Genomic DNA, 20,877 nt, shown 5'->3' on the forward strand with positions numbered 1-20,877 from the left:
TTTGATAGCACGTCCTAAAGTTTAATTAGCTCTTTAGGAATTTTTTTCTAGGTTGCCTAGCATTCTGCTGCTATGCAGTGGTTTAATCTCTGCCTCTGCAAAGTATTTAAGAAAAAAATGTGGTTAAGGTATAATTTTACAACTTTACATTTATTTTTTAGAGAGGTCTACACAGAGCTTTAGGCACCATAATGTATAATTATTAACCTAAGTGAAAAGCACCAGCATTGATAAAATGATTAAAAGGAATCAGTTGGTAGCTCTCTACAGACTATAGCCTTTCTCTCCTTTTCCTCAAAGCACATTTTAAGGCTTCTCTGAATTGTCTTCTCTGAAGTGTTTTCAGAAGATCCTGTTCATGTAAGCAGGATGAAGTCAATGATGCTCACAGGAGTTACTTGTGTATTTAAAGCTGCTCAAATGCTTATGTCTTAAATGTTTTGCCACACTATTACTGTAGCCTTGATTTCCCATCTGTACAACCTGCCTTAGGTACATGAGGTGATTTTCATTTCCTTATTCTACTTTCTGTGAGAAACTGCTCAAAGAAATGCCTCCTTTGAGCCTGAGTTGAACTGTTTTGAAAAGTTTGTTTTCTTTATAAATTGGAGACAAAAAAAATCAACAGTTTTAAAACAGCTTGATGGCTTATGATGGTAATAAAACATACTTTCTCTTAATTTTCAACAGTTCAGACTTCTATATTAGCAAATAAGCAAGTATGCAGTCATTATGGCATAATGTTCTTCTGCCTAGTACCATTTTAGGAGCTGAGATTTGCTTCTGATTACAATCTCAACTTCTTTTTCTATTCATTAGCGCTATTAGTCACCCAATTAGTCACCTGATTATCTTAAATTAATGCTATCAATAGATATGTTTTCAGATTTGAGTTTGAAACGTTGTATTTCTGGCGACGCACTGCGATAATTATTCAAATGTCTTTGTTAGATGGAGGGTGACTTGATGCAAAGTGCCCTCATTTTCCTTCCTTGCACTGAAAGCAGGGAAATCCAAAGGTTTTCGATTCTACCAGAATTGTTCTGCACAATTTTACTCACAATTTGAGAGGGAAACCTCATGGACTTGTCCTACCAGGCAGTGATTTAAGCAACCTGTGTTGTTCACTGCCTAATCAGGATGGACATTGGAGGAATTTCCTCAGAGAAAAGAATGGGCTGCCCAGGGAGGTGGTGGAGCCACTGTCCCTGGAGGTGTTTAAGGGCATGGATTCAGTGCCATGGTCTGACAGGACTGTGTTTAGTCAAAGGTTGGGCTTGACCACCTCAGAGGTGTTTTCCACCCTAATTATTTCTGTGATTCTGTCATGAGCAGATGCAGTCACATCCATGCACTTTTCCCCTCCTTATTCTGCCCACCCTGCCGGCCCCCCACGTTTCCTCCTGACACAAAACCAGGCAAACACAGGTTTACAGGACCCAGAGGAGAGAAAGCAGAGAGGAGCTGCAGGATGCCTGAGCCTTTCCCATCGCTCAGAGCCTGAGGTGCCTGGTTTAATGGATCTGCTGTTTTGTCTGCATGCCATGGTTTTTGTGCTCTAAAAAACGTTAAATTGGGAAAATCTGTTACATTGAATATTTGCCCCCTTAGAGAATATCTTATTTCTGTGCTTCATCAACCAAAATCATGAAAGCAGTGAGGAAGATGGAGCTGTTAATGTTGGCGTCCATTCTTCTGGGAAGATATTTGTGTTTTAAGAGTGATTTCTATGTTATACAGCTTACCAGTCTAGTAAGAAGCTTGGATACATATTTACAGACATTCATTGTGACTCATCAAGTAAATCACACTCATTTTCCAAATTAGTACTGTATGCCTATCAAATATGTACTTTCCAGACAGCTGTGGTCCATTAAATATATCATTTTCTTCTTAAGAAAATTAAAATTTGAAGTTTAAATGAAACTTTGGGGAAAATTTTTAGCAAAATGAAATTGGAACATTTTTTCAAGGGAGAAATTTTATTAGGGGGATATAAAAGGACAGGGTATCTCTGCCTGAACAAGTGGGTGCAACAAGAGAGATGTAAATGTAACCTCTTGCTGCCAAAGTGATATAGGTTTCCAGATATTTTGTTTTCCCTTCACAAGGTAATGTTATTTTTACTTTGAAGGATGATGGGAGAGGAGGATCTTTATTTCAAGCTTGAAACCCAAAATAGACTGCAGTTTAATATTTGACATAATAGATATGACAGATGCAACTAGTTGGAAGACTTTAAATGTTCTGTGAATTTTGCATATGACACACACTGATTTGAATCACCCATCTGTGCTTTCAATGACGTGCACTAATTGCTCAAAACAATAGAATATCAGACTGTTATATAGGTGTGATGCTACACAATGCACTCATTTTAATGAGAGCTTATATTCAGTCCTTCCTGTCTGCGTGAAATGAACTCCACAGAAAAAAATAACAATGAATTAACTAATTTTATGGAACTGTAGAATTGATTGTGGCAAGAAATGAAATTGGAGGGATCTGCAGTGATGTGGGCTGTATTTTCTATATGGTCTGTGCTTGCTAAATCTCTTATTAACATGGTTATTTAGCTCATGTGGGGAGCTACATTTAATGTTTATAGTTTGGGTGTGTCACAGTAGAACTAATGACATGCCAGTGCATTCTGCTCACATTGTGACATAAATTTCATTGCTCATCAGTGGTTCCAGTGGAAGGCCCAGGGGAGGGCACCTTAGAAAACAAAGGATGCACTGGCACTGCTGAGAATGATCTATTTCATGGCAGCATTTATTATGTTCTTTGAGTAGTTGTAAGGCAGTTCTTGTAGTGTTTGTCTCAGCTCTTAACAGTTACAGCCATCAGTGGAATTTAGAGCTCTGTGTGTGTGGTTCAGAGCAGAGGAGGGCCAGCTCAGGTGGGATTTGCACTGGTGTTAATCACACATCTGGTTTTGGGAAGCAGCCTCTTGCAAGGAAGGGTTACAGCTGGCTGGAATCCACAGCCAGCTGGAAATCTGCCAAAGCTGCTCTGATACTGATGTCATGTAGTGGGTTGGGATGGAGTCGGAGGGTGACGTGAACAGGGAAGGAGAGTGGCCAAGGAAGAGCCCTGAAACTCCAGTGAGAGCAGCTCCAAGCTGCTGAGCCATATCCCAGCTCAGCAGACAAGCACTGGAACCTCATCCAAACCCACAGCGAATCATGACTTTATATAAAAATGCTTTTAATTTACAAACAGTACTAATTGCAAAGTTAGTTTATTGCTTGACATTGAAATATAAAGCAACTCTAATTTTTCACGCTTTCTGACAATACAGAACTATTAAATTTGTTCTGTTAAATGGATCATTTCATTCGTGTTTGTCCATTTCTACAAACCATGTGGAAGCAGACAAAACTCTCTGTCTGTTCTACAAACCTTTCAACACAAAGAAACTTACTGAATATTATTGATCAGTAATACTGGCTGGTGTGTTTTCCAGGAAACCAGCTTTCACCAATAAAAGACAAGTAAACACAGTTTATTTTTGGGGAACTGATGTCAGCAAAAGGTTCCTTTTCTTTTGATTTCAAATATTCTGTCTGCATCTAGTCTTCCTCCAGAAGATATACATAAACTGTGCACAGAAATTCCCAGGAGAAAGAGAATTATTTTTTAAAGTCTCACTTTAGCAAAAATATGTAGAAGCCATCTATGCCCACATACATTTTTAAAACTTTCTCCTACATTTAAATCACAGTGTTAATATACTCTCAGTGCATGTATATCTCTGAAGGCATGAGTTAAAAGCTCTCAGAAACAATTGAAGTTAATTGGATTGTTCCCATTTGTCTACATTAAATACCCTGCATTTACAGTTCAGTTAATAATCCCTTAGCTAAAGAGCTGGAATGAATCTGTCTAACACTGCCAAACATTATTGAATCCACAATGCTAACAAACTAACTAATTGTACAGGAAAACTGTACATTTTAAATTCTGCCTCCTACTATGGAAACTACTCATTACTGCTGTGGAAGTGAAAATGAGAATCAAGATTGCTTTTGCTTGTGGACCCAACAGCACAGACAATTTTTGCTGCCCCTTAGGAACAGGCCAGCACAGTCTGTTACAGGAATAATCTGCACTGCCCTCAGTGGTTCTGGTAGTTTGATAGTCTAAAGTATAGTCCTCGTGCCAGGAGTTGGCTGTGCTTGCTGTAGGCATTCATTGTGCCCAGCAGGATGGAGCTTGGATACTGTGATAGTTTATTCACTAACTTTGGTTGACTTGGGAAAGGATCATAAAGATTATTTGCTCAAATAGTCTCAAAAATATTCCGCACAGTTTGGGGTTTTTTTTTTTTGTTTGTTTGTTTGTTTTGGGTTTTTTTTTTTTTTTTTTTCATTCTATACAGAAGATGCTATTGGCTATTCTAAACAAACCAACCTGAACAATTTTCACTAATGAGTTCAAGTGGTTATAAAGTAAGTGCTGTGTGTGTATTCCTTGTAAAATGCCCTGTTTAATTTAGCTAGTGATTTTGTTATCAAAAGGACCCATGCATGAAACCTTGGACCATCATTGTAATTTAGTAGCACATACTCTTCATTTAATTTATCAATATTTGTTAGGCAAAAGATAGTACATTTTACCCCACTAGTCAGTGTGAAACCCCTGGTAACTGTGCCCCTACTGTGATCCGAAGCAAGCCGACTTCCAGAAGGAAAATAAACAAAAATAGAAGTGAGAGTACCTTTTGTCCAATATTTAGAAATGTTATGCCTTTAACTGCTCTGCATTTTGTTGCTTTCCGCCAGAGAGTAGGGTTATTGTCAGCAGATAAAGAATTAGAAATGTCATATTGTCCCAAACCTGTCAACTCTCACCTAAGTGGCTGTTGTGAAAATGGAAGCAAGGGCTACTCTGACATTTTGCTTTGAAATTTGCTATGCTTTTTGTAAATAATATATTGTAGTTCTAGACTTGACATTTTTTAGATCTGTTTCATTTTGATGATCATTTTCTATTCACCAGCTTCTGTGTTAAGATACTCAATTATTGAACAGAAAGCATGAAGGCAAAGTTTCTGCCAGAAGGGTTTGGAGCCTTCTGTCCATACAGGAGTCGACAGTAACTGTGTAAATAAAAACCAGTAAAACTGGTCCCAAGTATCACTGCCTGTCTGGGAGTTCTGCTGGATTAGAAGTGATGTGCTGATTTCCTTTCATGCTCCATTCAGTATAAGGACTTTTTTTTCTATTCTTTTGGGAATCCTTAATATAACATGCAGAGCAAGTCAACTGCACCTTCAAAACAGGTACTGTGCTAACACTGAAAACATGTCAAAATGAAAATGATTTTTCTTATGACAAATATTTGATCCCACTAATCTTCAAGTGCTGGCTGTGCTGTTCTGGTTTTGTGACTGCTTCATTGCTGAGATGTTTTGAGATTTCCTGCCTAAAATTATGCTCTTCTAAAAATACAGAATGTAAATATGAGAAGATAAGTGGGGCCAGACACTTTCCTTCTGACAGCCTTTTACATAAATGCTGTCCCCTCAGCTCTCCCATCGCCATTTCTCAGAGCTATGCACTTTGATTCTGTCAAAAGGTGTGATAATGAGAGCAGATATAATTATGTTTCTAAAAGCTGGTGACCACAGTCCAAATAAATGGCCTTAAAGGATGCTTTGAAAGCATCAAATAGCAGAGAAAAATTTGACTTAAAGTGTCTTTATTCTTTCTAAGATCCAAGTTAATGGAAAGACTGTAGTTCTGAACACCAGGTTATTAGTATCAGTATTAATTTCTTTAATGTGTTTCTGTTCCAGTGTTGGTCAGATCTTCAGAAGTGTAGGAAGGAATCCTGTGTTAAAAAGGCACATAGGAGAGCCTGCTTGTCTATATGTGTGCACATATATTTATGTAGCCATATGTAACTAAAAGGAAATCCTCCACCTCCACCTTTCAGGAAGAAACTGGTTTGGGTGAATGTTTTTCAAAGCCTTTGGACATGACTGTGCATGAAAATATAGGAAATATATCAGAAGTGCTATTTCTGTCTTTGAGATCACAGGACACCCACAAGGAGCAGCCCTGTGACTTAGGTACCAGCATCAGCATTAGTTTGGGAAGTTCTGGCCCCTGCTGGAGACAAGCCTTGACATTCGATAGCAGAGGGTGCAGTTCTGCCCAGTTTAACCTGCTGGGAATGACTCAGAATACACGACCTCCTTGGTTTCTCACTACAGAATCAGAATCAAAATGTGGCAGGAAATGCAGTGATTCAGAGTCAGCACAAGGGCATTGAAAGGGTGATCAATAAGAGCTTTACCTCTAAACTCCCAGCTCCTCTGTCTGCTGAGCATATTTGAGGACAGGGTTGGATTACAGTCAGCTGTACATGACAAGATCCTTCTCCCCTTTGCCACTTTTCTGAAGAAATTCAGCTCTGTGAGGTAGCTGGATTCATTTTACTGGTAGTGGCTCAATCAGAAAATTGAGAAAACGAGACTTGCATACCATCCCTGGTGTCTGTGGTTGCAGGAGTGTGAGTTTCTAGACTGTGAAACACTGCACAGGTTGCAGTGAGTTACACAGAGCTCCAAGCATCTGCCTTGAAACCTGATGACATGAAGTGCATTGGGAAGAGGGGTGGGAGAACTTATTTCATTCCAAACTCTATGTGAAAATATTATGCACAATTAACTTCATTTTCTCTGGAATGTTCAATTACATGGTTACATGAAGACCAATTTTGCTCTGCTGTTTGGGTATTTGAAACTGGGCCTTGAGAGAGCTGGACTGTATGCTCAGCTGTGCCATAAACAAACCCATAGAGCTGCTCTAGCACCAGCCCTGGCAGTTAGCAGAATTAGTCAGGAAAAAGTTTTTTCCAGCAGCCAGGACTGTCCCTGGCAAAGGAAATTACTTGTGCAGGAATCTCAAAGTGATCTCACCTCTCATGACTGCTGTTCTGGAATCTTTTCTTTGCAGAAAGAGAGAGATTCGGGGACAAGATTAGAAAATTTATTTATCCAGTTGTTGTTTTGGGTTGAAGAAAGAAGGCAACAATTAAATAAAAGGGAAATAACTTTTTTTTGGTGTTATTTTTGTATATAAGTCAAGAAACAGCAGAGAATGCTTTTTCATAGTGTAGCTTATTGCTGTAGATGACCCACCCTACCTGTCTGAATCAAGATGACACAAATTACCCCCAAAAGCAGAAAAAAATAGAGCAAACCTTACCAGTTCACCTAAATTGATAGTATTTTTTTCAGCTGTGTCTTTGTATGGCCTTATGTAAAGGATGCACTCACTGCACCCTGACTTGCACTTATTACAGCAATGATAGAGAGATCTTTAAGGGAAAGTGAAGATTAATGTTGATATGTTAATGGCAGTTGTAAGTCTTCCTTTGGGAATTGAAAATTTGGATCTTAAAAAAAATATTTAGTTCTATCACATGAGCTAAATATGACCAATTTTTATGAGCTTGTAGTCTAAAACAGGTTCATATCTTCTTTAAAATTAGGAAGCAATTTGATTATGAGAGCTGTGGAAAATAAATGCAGAATTTTATTTGTACGTACACAGACTAAGAAGCGATGCATTTATAAAAAGACAATTTCATTTCGTTGCAGAGCTTTGGTAGTGTGTTCAAGAGATTGAAATTCTATTTGTTGATTAGATTTATTCACAGAACAACTGAGGGAAGTTAGAAATTTGGGATGCTCCTGTCTGTTTATCTTTTACTCCTGAGCTGACCTCCTGGCCCAGATGCAAATGTGCAGTTCTGTTAATGGTAGTGAATCTATCTTAATATTATTGGATTTAGTCTGTTGACTTCAGAGAACTTACTCAGAAGCTTAAAGTTAAGCATGTCCATAAGTCTTCATTAGGGTCTGGATTGTAGTCATTACCTGTAGAGAGAGAGAACTGATTCATGATCTCAAGGTTCAGGTGGTGGCACAGCCATGCAATGCTGCATTCAATTCCTTACAGCAGTGTGTCACCCTGAGTATGAGTGTCTGTAAAACAACATGAATTATTCATGCAAACAGAATGGTGAAATCTGCATGAACTTGTGACATAAGCACGTGAGGTGGCACTGGAGTCGTAAATGCTGATGTTAATGCCAATATAACATCTTACAATTTCCATTTTCCATGTCTCTCACCCACCATCCCTCAGCTCTGGAGCTCTCCAGCTGCAGTGTTCCTGGCCAAAGGCATGGGCTCTGCTTTGTGCCATCCTTGGCCAGCAGAGTCTTGGTCCCTTTGAAACATTCCTTTTCTCATGTCTAGTTCTGGTGGGTGGGACACCCACTCCTTTATCCTGAGTGTCTGCTCCATTCCTCACTTCCACTGGGATAAAAAAATGAATGAATGTCCCTCCTCTTTCCCCTCTCTAGCACATTTTTTTTCCACTGGCTAGAGCCAAAGTCGGAGTGTCTCAGAAATTAGGATGTGTAGAATAACCCCCAGGTTTTTGGCTCTTCCACAGCTTCTCCCCTGTCCTGGATGCACCCTGTACATGAGCTGTGTGTTCACCCCAAGCCCATCAGGATCACCCAGGTTATTCCCAGGGCTCACCTTGTCCCCTGTGTGGGTGGGGACACCTCACCCTCCCACCTGCACTTATCCTGCTTCTCCTGGAGTGCTGCATGGCTCCATGCAAGGCATACCATGGAACCAAGAGCACCCAGAAATGGAGCTGGATTTATAGAGTGACCTATTTTGAAGGGAATGGGATTTACCAAGGGCCTGTTCTCAGCACATGAGAACATAAAGTGCCTGTGCCTCTGAGAATACAGGGAATTTCAGGCTGCATCTAAAACGGGAAGCAGAAGAGTGAAACTCTCCCTACGTTCCCAGATTCTAATCTTATTTAAATTCACACATATCTAGCATGCAGTAATGAAACTCCTTCAGATTTAAGGAAAATCAAGATCCAGCCAGTGTGATTAATCTTGTGAATAAAAAGGTTTGGGATTAGATATTCTTTCTGTGTGACACTTCAGCAATATGCTGTTATAAAAGGCACAGCAGGAGTTAGTCTTGAAGTGTCAGAATAGCTTCTTTAGTGACAAAGCATTTATACATGTAAATTTTCAAAGAAAGTTGGCAACCCTTTTGTGGGTTCAATTTGTACCTGTCACTCACTTGCAGATGCAAATTTGAGTTACTTGCAGCTCTAATTACAGAGCTTGATTGTCATCACAAATCAGGTAGTGAGATGTGAAACTACTGAGGTTTGTGCCATCATTTGTTGTTAAAACATGAATGCAAATGTTGCCATCAAAAAGCAAAGTTGGCTAGGGCTTTGCCCTGCTGATAAATATGAATATTACAAATAAGTGCAATATGGAAATAAAAGGAATTTAATGAGTGAGTGTGTGTCTGAATCAAAAGGAAAGGAGTGAGTGTGTGGTAAAATCAGGATGGTAAATAGGGAAATAAAAAAGAAATAAAAAGATTGTTTTGTCTGTTGCAGCAAAGTACAACAAAAGAAGGAGTTTGGGTTTTTTTTCATTTATGTGTTTCTTAGACCCAGCCCCCTTTTGTACCTTCCAAATTTATCTTCTCTAAGGAATCCCAGTTCTTTTATTTTTGCTGAGAGCTTTCTAATTTTCAAGTGAAAGAAGATGACTTTATAAAATTATTCATCAGGTAACTATTGTGCTGTAACTTTCTCTTCTGCCATTACATATATGCATACATAGAGAGAGTTATATTTCAATCTCAACATATACAAATTTGATTTTTCTTCACAGAAAATGTTGAGGTGTGAGGATTGTTAATTATAACCCATGATTAATTTATTTTAAATTAAAAACTGGATATAGGTGCTACGTGTTATTGTGGCTCAGCCAACATCTGCTAGACAGTGATAATTCAACACGAGTTGGTGGGTTTTTTTTTAGTTGAAGAATTTGTTGCACAAAAATGATGGTAGAAATAACAAAAAATTGATTATTTTATATTTGGAATGAAACTAGAGTCTAAAAAGATGAGGTAATTTCACTTCACAGATTTTCAATGCTTAATTAAGAAATGGGCTAATGAAGAAGAAATAGCAGTAGCTGGCTGGGGGCACTTAGAAAGGTTTGAAGATAAACATGTAATATCACATTCCACAGTGTTGCAACCCACCTGGTGAATTTTTCTACAAATACAAATTCAGCAGTCAGTCTCAGTCTTGTCTCTCCCCCTTTCCATCGAGCAGACACCTTACCTCAAAGAATAATTATTGCTATGGTGATTTCTAAATTACTGGATCCATGGAGCCTACTTAACCTGATGTAAAAGGTCCTTTTTTCTTCCCCACTTTCCTCATTACCGAAGGAGAACATTTTGGCCCGAACAATGGCTGTATACATCAGCCCTGATTTATTAAGTTTAGAGGATTTGCACTGTTGTTTTACAAAATGGTGTCAACTTGCAGCATGACTCTATTTGATGATGAATAGTTTTCCCAGGCCAAAGAGCTAATGACATCCAGAGCTTCCGCGCCTCCCGCACTCCTGCGGCCCGAAAGGCCACGGATAATTTCAGCCGAATCAAGCCCATAAAGAGAGAATTTATAATCAGCTTTAATGTATTTGGGAGCTAAAGTACCTTAGTCCTTCATCAAAGGGAATGATAAAAACCAGAATTAATATGGCTGGATTTAATTATTTCTGAGAGCGTAATTACTCTTTAGCTAACTGGACAGGAGGTGTGTTATTTCTCTTACTTTGAGCAGAGGAAAGGCTTCTACAAGTCACCACCAGGATCTAAAAATGCATCATGTTAGTGCCTTAGCATTGATTGCAATACAAACAGAATAAATATTTGAATAATAATTTAAATAATGCAAGAACTATTTTTAAATTAAACGAGCATAGGCTTCGTTAGGAGTGCCTGCTGCTCACAGAGTTTCTTCAGCTTTTGTAGCGAGACTGTTCCTTGCCTTTAGGAAACATAAAATGCAGTAATCACTTTCCCCCCTTTTTAAAGTGACTTAGGGGTCTAATTTTCCATTAGCATTAATGAGAGTTATGGGTAGGCACCAACATGAGACTAAATGAAGCTAAACCTTAGAGAGCCTTTTGATAAGTAAATCATCTTTGCATCAGCATTTTAGAGGCTTTAGTATCCTCTTTTCCCCCCATTAGTTATGGTACCTGATTACTTTGTTGATATTTAATATTTATTACATAAACTTTAGCTAAAATTTAGGCTGGTATAGTAAGGCAGCATTATCTGTTTGAAGGCTTGTGAGTTAAACATATTAAAATCCTTTTTTTTTTTTTTATAATGGATGCATATTTTTGAAAGTGAAATACTCAAAAAGTAAAATTAATTGGGCCTTCACAAAAGGTGAAGAGAAGGCTAGAGTAGAACAACAGTGAAAAGTAACCGAGGACAAAAGACTCCTGGCAATCATAGTTTTGTAAACTATTCCTTTTTGTTTTACTGGCTCATAGTCCATTATGTCTTAGTATCACTATTCTTAAAATTACTTTCTGTTACCTGAAAAGAATATTAAAATTCTGGAAGAACCATAAAATATCATATATTGAATGAACAGTCAATGCTAAGAAATAAAACTAGTTGGGGGATACATTTAATTTACAAAATCATAAGCTATCTGTAGAATATTAATTGAAAGCTGCAGGAAATATCTAAAAATTATACACCTACTAAGCAAATTTAGTTCTGATTTATTTTTACTTAAAAAGGCTATTGCTGCTGCATTTTGTAGGTTCTTGCCATAAGATTTTATTCTGTTTATCTGCTTGTTATTTCAGAATGTTTTCCTGTGTGTGGACCCAAAACATCAATCTTTCTTTATGATCATCCAGACACAGTGAGGCTGTTAGTCAGAGCAATCAGTTATCTGGAGAATCAGAAGAAAAAGCCATTTCTTACTGATTTTAGAATGAGAGTTATTGCTGAAAGGGGTGGAATTCTAATCCAGAGCTTCTCTTAATACCACTTTCACGACTTCAGAAAGTGTCTTCAGCATCTGAACGTGGAGCAGGCAGCACAGATCATAACAGGGCTCTGCCTCCTCCCAGAGTTCTCCAGGCTGAACCTCTTGATTTTGCCCTTTCAGACAGCCCTGTGCACAGTGGGTCTTGAGCTGATGCCTCTTTTAGGGATTGCCCAGCAATTAAAAAAAATATAAATTAATGTTCACAGCACCTCTTTGTGTTTAGATAAAATATGAGGAGGTTCATACCTGCCACTTGAGGGCCAAACTCTGCTTTGGTTCCTTAGGTTCAGAGCATTATAGTTCCAGGAAGCAGAAAACCTCTCTGAAGGTGCAATAGATTATATTTGCAGACCAGAGTGAACTTGTGGGAGAAATAATCTCTCATCTGTTTCCCAGGCACTGTGAGTGGTGCCTGGTGGCTCTGCCACGTGAGTCCTCCTGCTCGGGGGATGTGGGGAGCAGAGCCCTTGGATTGTGAAACAGATCCATGGCTATATTAAAAAACATGTTTAATTTATGACAACTTAAAAATAGGTCAGCCCCTTTGCAAAAAGGAATTGTCAAGCACTGGAACAGGCTGCCCAGGGAAGTGGTTGAGTCACCATCCCTGGAGGTATTTAAAAGATGTGTGTGTGGCTCCTGGGGACGTGGCTTGGTGGCTGTCTTGGCAGCGCTGGGTTAATGCCTGAGCTGAATCTTTGGGGTCTTTTCCACCCTTAACAATTCTATGATTTTAAGGAAGGTGGTCTAATTTTTTTTTTAAATGTTTTTCAGAGAACCTCAGAACTGCGTAAACATGAAAATTATCCAGTTTTTAAAGCTAGCCCCAGTCATGCTTTACCATATTATAAAATCAGAAATGGCATGAGACCAGACATTTACATTGGGATGGTTGATGCACTTTGTAATTGAAGTTAAGATCTGGAACCATGATCTACATAAAATACATGCCAAAGGCCAGCTCTTAAAAAAAAAATGTAACATACACTGTCTTGTTTTCATCTAGAAAATAAATTGCCCATCTCTATGCAAGTTATTTGGAGCAATGTGTGTTGGTTGCCTTTTCAGATGTCACTTTGTCCCTTTCTAGTGACTTTTAAAATTCAAAATATAAGAAGCTACTAAGAACTTGTGTGTGTCTGTGTATATATAAATATATATCCTTGCCTGTGTCTGCATCTCCATTCTTAAGTGCACAGCTCTTACCATTCTTAAATTTACCCTTCCTGATCTCTGCGCTGAAAACCCATAGTGATATTATTGTCATTCTTTGCATAGAGTTTTTATTTTTCTGATTTTAATCTTTGGAAGTAAAGTTGTTGTAGTATGAAAATGCTGGGCAGAGATATATTTGAATGTGTGTGTTTGGATCAGGGCACATTATCCAGATACCAAATATTGCAAAGATTATATCCAGGGCTTGTAGCAGCAAAAACCTGAATCACCAAGGCTTTCAGCTGAAGAGAGTTGATTGTTACAGGTGTGATTATAAAAATGCTTGTGTTTCATTTATGATGTGTAATTCTAGTGTTCTGTATTTAGAATGAGTTAAAAACTATACTCCTGACTGATGCAGGAATTAAGGTATTGAGCTTTGGCTTTCAATAATACAGTCCAGTTTCTACATTCACAGTTAAAGTCTCATGGTACTTCATGGTTTTTTTTCTGTTTCTTAAACCCATGCACCTGGTAAAAACATTTTATGATTTTTTTTAAAAATGCATCACTCAAATACATGGTATTTTGCCTATAAAAGACAAGTTTAATGCTGAATGACTAATATCCTGTAAAATAACAGAGAGCTTTTTAAATACAAATGTTTTAATACTCCACAGTGCTTAGATTTAATGCATGTCTCTTGCCTACATCAACTGCAAATATCAACACATACTGTTCATCCCTTTTTTTGTTGTTGTTTTTGTCTATTGCTATTTTATGCATGAGGAATTTCTTGTTTTCTACTCTGTGCTTGGCTGGCTTTTTCTTTTTTTGTTACTTAGCCCTGTGTTTCTACTGATTGCTTTTTCGCATGCAAATTACAGAATGTCATGGAAATGAGAGAGCTCTGAAAAAAAAGGAAAGATAATGCTGAGTTCCAACTGTCTTTTGTTTGTGCGTAAGTGTGTAAAATATATGACTTGGAAATATTTTCAGAACGGCCTTTGACTTTCCTTCTGGTGTATATTTTTATTTCTCAATAAAGAAGTGGGCATTTTTCCCATTGGAAAACATGATAAATCTATAAATACTTGTTAATAATACAGGTGTTGGGCATAAAGGAATTTTGTCTCATCATCCTTTTATGGAGATAAGGAATTATGAACCTGGATGCTTTGCCCGAGCTAAAATTTCAATTCAAGACAACTTTTTTTGCATGAAACTCTGGCCCCATTGAAATCAATGGCAAAAGTCATTGTCTTCAGTTGGTCTGGGATTTCACTCTTGCTTCTGGTTTACATATGGATTTTCATGTTTCTTTACAAATATCTCAGCAGGTAGTCAAAGGTTTCAAGGATATCTACAGTTCTATTTAAAAGAGAATGTGATGAATGTGTCAAAAAACCCCAAAATTAAACCTGTCCTTATCTTTATACAAAGCATGAGCTTAAATGGTCGAATTCAGATAAATGAATTAGCATTTGACAGAAAATATCATTTTAACCAACTGTCAAGACTTTTATTAACCACCTTATTGCATCAAGTGCAAGAGGTAATTTGGCAGTTCTTGTCTCCACTATTCCTAATAACAGCAACAGGAAAAAACAATTAAATGAAGTGGATAACTACGGTCTATGGCGGGGTATGCTTTTAGTAAACAAACTTTGATTCTTCATTTAAAAACAATAAAGCACTGGGCACTCTCTGCTTCTTGTGCTAGACGTTTCTAATAGCCATACCCCCGAGGGAAGGTTTTGCTGTAATGTTTGAAAAACTTAATGAAAAATGGGTTGTTATAAACTAAGATTTCCCTCCCTGAAAATGTTTTTCTTGAGACGTCCGTGGGAATTTAATATTCACTGTTTTTTTTCCTCAGTCTTGTATATTCTTGAATTGTCTTTTTTCCTCCATTTTCTCCGTTCTTAATCCTAGGTCCCCTTACAAAGAAACAGACAGATGATTTAGGTGATAATGACGGTGCTGAAGATGAAGGTATTTTTTGCCGCCAAACTGATTTGCATGACAAGGATCCCTGAAAATCTTTTTTCTCCCCTCTTTTTTTGACTTCTTGTCTTCTTTTGAAGAGTTTTTTTGTTTTTTTAATTCCCATTTTTGATGTGTTTTGTCTTCTTGCTTGTTGTTATACATATATATTTTTAATTTTTTAAAAGAAAGAATGTTGTTAAGTTCTACGTTTTGATACAAAACAGTAACAATATTTAAAAAGGAGGGTTTTTGTTTTCTTGAAATGGACTTTTGATATGTTGCATCCCACCTTTTGACTGAATTTTGTCCATACTATTTAAACTAACACTCTTTTAAAGTTTCTCTGTACACCTTTTTGCATGTTTTCTAACCCTATGTATTTCACCAAGTACAAAGATGTTTCTTTTTTTTTTTTTCACTGACTGATCTCAGTTTGATAAACATAGAAAATACTGTGTTTATAAAAGGAAAAAAATCAGAAAATTCTTTAAAAGTGTCTCTTAAGCAACAGAACTTCCCCAAATGCCAACCCATCTGCATTTAGGCTGCAATGAAAAAATATTAATATTAAAGCTACCCCACCTCCCTCCAGAAGGGAGGCAGCATTGCCTGTTGGTGAAGCTCTGTGGAGCTAAACTAAAACTAAAAAAACCTGGTCTTTTCTGTTTTCTGCAAGCATACAAAGATGCTGATCTACTTGAGCTGACCCTTAGAAAACCCTATTACCAAGTAAAATCAAAAGTTTGAAATGTCAAGCATATTATTCTGTTCATAAATTATGTCTGTTGATCATGAAGATATGCAGATTTGATATTTTTTCAGGGCTATGAAAATGGTAACAAGGGGCTCTTTTCCTGAGCAGTCTCTTCCCTTCAAGTAGATGTGCTTCAGAGTTCTGAATCTCAAACACACACTTGGTATGGTTTATGGTCAATGAGTAAAACAAATTACCATATAGGACTGCTAGAGTTGCTGCTTGCTTCTCTCCTAATATTTGGGGTGGTAGGGAGAGGTTGGCCAGATAATAAGATGAAATTTCACTTGTAGACTGAAAGGCTCTTTACTAAGAATTTTTTCATCACAGATAACATCAACTACTAAACTTAAACAGAAGCATAGATTCTTTCCAGAAAATATGAAGGAAGGCAAATTTGAGCATTTAACTTCTTACCCAATAATTGAACACAATTTTGTCACAATTTTATGACTGATTTATGATCTTCTTCTGGATCTGTATGTTAAGCATATGAATGAAAGCCCACCAGCTGGGCCAAAATTTGCAAGATTTGATGGTTTTGATAAACTGGAAATCTCCTTTGAAAGCTCTCCTGTGGTGGTTTAAGCCAGCAGGCAGCTAAACAGCACAGAGCCAGTCACTCCCCCCTGGGGGAGAGAACTGGGGAAGGAAATAGAAAAGCAAAATTATTAACTGAGATAAAGACAGTTTAATATGACAGAAATGAAATGAAATAATAGCAATAATCATGATAAAACAATGAGGATATGCCTAGCATGAGGTGCACAGGGCAATTGCTCATGGCCCCTGGCTAAGATGTTCAGCAGATCCTGAGCAGTGACCCCCAGCCAGCTTCCCCCAGGTTACATGCTGAGCATGAGGCCACAGGATGTGGAATATCTGGAATTTCCTTTGGCCTGTTGGGCTCAGCTGTCCTGGCTCTGTCCCCTCCTAACCTCTCATGCCCCCACAGCTTACTTGCTGGGGGGGGGTGAGGAGCTGAAAAGTCCTTGCCTTGGTGTGAGCACTGCTCAGCAACCACTGAATATTAACATTATTCTCACCCTGAGCACACAAATTAACTCTATCCCAGCTGAAATCAGGCCACACACTATTCAGAGCTAATTATGACAATTCAGATCCTCCTAGTTTTATGAAGTCAGGACATTTGTATTCTGTCCATGACAGAATATTGCAAGGGACGTTCTTATGAAATCTCAAAGATCTGAGATAGTGAATTAGCCATTACAAAAATGACTCTGTCTTGTTTTAACAATATGTTTTAAGAAACAATTTGAAATTTGGGCTGTTCACCCAGTGGGCCTTAATAGCTCTCCTAAATTGCTGTATAATTGCCAAGACAGATGCTAATAACATGAGGTTTGTTGAGTCCTTCTCTGCTTAGAAGAGACTCCTCAGTTTACTGAAATTCAGCAGAGAGTGGTTGCTGTCAGAAAGCGCTTTAGATGTAGGCTCAGATGAGAGGAGGGATCTCAGTCTGCTGAGAACAAGTGTCCATGTCAGGGAAAACCTGTCTCCTGCTCTGACAATTGCAGGAGAGAGAAGAAGGGCTGTAAGAACACAGCAGTCAAACTAGAGAGGAAGAAGCACATTTACAGCACTAATAAATCTCTGTAATTTATAGGACTGGGATTAATTTTCTTTGGCGTACAAGTGACAGTTTTGTTCTCCTTTCTGTGCCAATAGAAGAGTGCAGGCAGTAATTAGACTTTTACTGCTTCCGAGAGGCACAGAGAGACAGGGAAAATTTAAATTTTTATGATCACTAGACACTCAAGACTGCTGGGATGTCTGCTGGGTTGATAGAAGCCCCCTCTGCTGAGACCATGCATTTCCCAGTGGAGGAGCAGGATCAGATGTCCTGCATTTTTGTGAACTCCTGCATTTTTGTGAACCTGGTCTTTTGTGAAACTCTAGCACCTGTTGCACGTGCAGAACTGAAGAGTTCACAAACTTAGTCGTATGTGTTTGGGTATGAGTAGCAGGAAAGAGAGAGACCAAGCAGAAGGTCACCTTAGCTGGCTAGTTTTCTGCTAACCAGTCCTTCAAAGTCTACAATTTTGGAGTTTGGTAGATTTTAGGCAGTGTAAAATCCTTCAAACAAATAGCTGTGGAGAAAATAAAATAAATGCCAAACTGAATGAATGATGAAAGTGAAGCATTAGGGAGAGTGGGCTGTACATGGTGCAAAACAACTGCTATCAGATATCCATAGAGTCCATGTTATGTAAACAAGGCCCAGTGATTTCTAAAATGCCCAGGATGGTCAAAAAATCCATCCAAAAATCCATAGATCTCATGTTATTTATTGTATTATATCTTTCTGAAGAGAGTTTTTCCATAGCAGCTTCTTGTAGCAAACATCTGGAGAGGATTTTGTGTTGCGCCACTCAAATATCTGAGTTTGATTAGAAGATTTCCCTTTAAAACACTGTTCAATAATCCTACTCCCATCAGCTGCTGCATGCCACTACTACAGTGTTGTGGTCCAAACCTTGCCAGGACAAGCACTGCATTCAGCAATCAAACTTGGATCTCTGGTATGTGCTGCAACCAGTAGACCAGGCTTAATTAGATCATTTTTCATTTTTGTTTTCAAAAGACCCAAAGGCAGTAGTGCACATTACCAGCTAATGATCTGCAAATTTGCCGTTGAAAAAATGAAGGTGTTTTCAAAGTCTGTGAGTGTGAAAAGTCAGAAATCATAAAAATGCCTTTTTTCCCTAGTCTGGATTCATTATTCTTTCTGTTTAACCCTTTCATTCCTACACTTCTATTGCTTACCTGTTTTCAGTAAATATTGAACAACTTGAGCAGGCACCAAAAACAAGAATGACAAAAGCATTTTCAACCAGTGAGCACTGGGGCTTTCCCTCTTTATAGCAGTGGTGGATTTGCCCATTTGCTGACCTGCAGGCGTGCAATATCTAGTGTAGATGCAAGATTTACCTTCAAATTTCTCAGCAGTTACACAAAGTGTAGCATCCCCAGTCTGGAAACAAGGCTTTGTTTTAAAAAGTAAAATATTTTAATCTTATTGCCTTGTCTTAGTCTTAATTTTGGTCAGGTAATAATTTAATTTGGCAAAAATTTAATAAGTAATAAAAATCAGTGACTCTTATGCACCCTTAGTTCCTGCCCACTAAAATCCTAAGCATGACCTAAAATATGGCAACACAAGCCATTAACCAGCCAGTGCACTCTGGGATCAGAACTGGACTTCTAAGTAGTGAATGTTGTATGAAATATCCATCAAGGATTGCTCAGAAATGAATTCTCATCCACTGCTCTATCATACACACCTTGCCTGGTGCATCAATCTGTAAATCTTAAATCCCTATTTAGTCCCCAGAGCTGTTTGAGCATCTCTCAGTTTTTAATGCATTCAGCCTCACAGCATCCCCCTGCAATACAGGAATGCTACTATTCCATTTTTAGAAAGGAAGAGTACAGATGCTGAGCCTGAGGAAGGCAGACACCATGTCTGCTGCTGAGAGCACAAGCCTCAGAAATGGGGTCTGCACTGCAGTTGATAGATGCTTCTGCTCTTCCCTCCTGCCTTTCAATTTCTCCTGTGGAAAAGGAGACAGATTAGGAACAGATGCTGCTGTTTGCTCACAGGCTGTAACTGTGATGATTCTGATAATTTAGTCTGGTGCTCTGTCTTGTATGGGCTATTGGACTTCATTGACAGAAGTTCTTGGTCCAGAGCATATTTTAAATCAAAAAAGTCAAAAAACAATTTAAATTTTAAGTTGCTAATGATGCAGAACTCATCTACAAATCCCCTGTTATGCTGAACAGACTGCAGTGCCATTGGTGTGAAGGAGCACCTTGCAGAGTTGAGGCTCTCCAAACCCCCTTTCACCCCATTGGTACTAAAATACTCTGGGATGCCAGATTTGGCATTCAATCTGCCTTCAGCTGTCATGGTAAGAAAGAGGAGCAGCAGCACTCTCTGTCTGGCAGTGGTTGCACGTTTTTGGACTTGGGAGGTCAGCAAACAGCAGAACACGTTTGTCTGCCCTGCAAGGCAACCACATGCTCCAGCCTTGATTACAGCCCTCAGTGAGAGCCAGCCAGGCTGGGGGAACAGATCTCACCACTTTGGTGAGCTTGTTGACTGATGCACATAGCCAAATTCATGATTCCTTCTCCTCCTGTCACCCATCCATGTTAGCTCCCTGATTTCCTCTCCAAAGTACAGCTTCCAATGCCACTTGCACATTAAATTGTGCTGATTATATTTTCCCTTTACACACAGACACTCTGTTCAAATTGTGTCAAATTTTTGTGATGATGTTATTAATACTTGAAAACATGCATGATAAAATTCTGACAGACCTTTAATTTAAGTACCTCTTTAGGGCTTCATTTTACTTTCAGCACTGCCAAGCATTGCTTGCATAGTGAAGAGTCTGTCAGCTTTTGCAGTTCTAACCATCATCCTTCAATAATTTAAAATGACTGCTTACCTGGCTATTGAGGTCCTACTCTAATGGGAATCTGCTCCAGATGTTTACCTGTAAAAGCTTTGGCCTTTTTCATGCTAGGATAACATTCATATAGTCCTCCATCAGGATCTCAAGTAATTTTCAGGTGAAAGTAGTTAAGGGTTTGAGAGTGCACAAAATGATCCCGTGGTTTGACAGGCAGGAAAACAAACAAAGGGAGAGAATTCTATTTGTCTGAAGCCTGATGGATGCAGGCTGTATTTTAAAATAGAAAACATATCTAAAACTCCTGACAAAAGCTCTATAGTTACTTTAATAGTCTCAGGATATCTAGTTTTATGTATAATTTTAAAAATGTGGCATTAATGGATGTTTTCATATTAGGAATAAGTGCACTAGTTTATTAAGTGGTAGTGCATCTATAAGGCATCTGATGGATTCAAACTGAAAGGTCAAATGCTGTTAAAAGGCTTTAAAATTATTAAGAGTAGTACTGATTGGTACCATGCTCTACTTAAATATTTTCTATAAAAGCTCATGGAAGAGTTACACACATATCCACATAACA

General features: G+C 38.3%; 1 protein-coding gene across 2 annotated transcripts in view; it reads left to right on the forward strand.

The window, feature by feature from the left end:
• Positions 1–20,877, forward strand: part of NLGN1 (neuroligin 1) — a 305,959-nt gene that overhangs the window by 93,164 nt on the left and 191,918 nt on the right. Inside the window, exon 4 of one of the 2 annotated variants that reach the window (XM_041467801.1) lies at positions 15,045–15,104. The exons of the other annotated variant lie outside the window; for it this stretch is intronic. Within the exon in view, the coding sequence (XP_041323735.1) occupies positions 15,045–15,104 (60 nt within the window). The remainder of the gene's footprint in view (positions 1–15,044; positions 15,105–20,877) is intronic. 2 annotated transcript variants of the gene reach the window in all.

This window comes from Pyrgilauda ruficollis, unplaced genomic scaffold (assembly GCF_017590135.1).
Source record: "Pyrgilauda ruficollis isolate IOZ18807 unplaced genomic scaffold, ASM1759013v1 scaffold21, whole genome shotgun sequence".
In the NCBI taxonomy this organism is placed as follows: domain Eukaryota; kingdom Metazoa; phylum Chordata; class Aves; order Passeriformes; family Passeridae; genus Pyrgilauda; species Pyrgilauda ruficollis.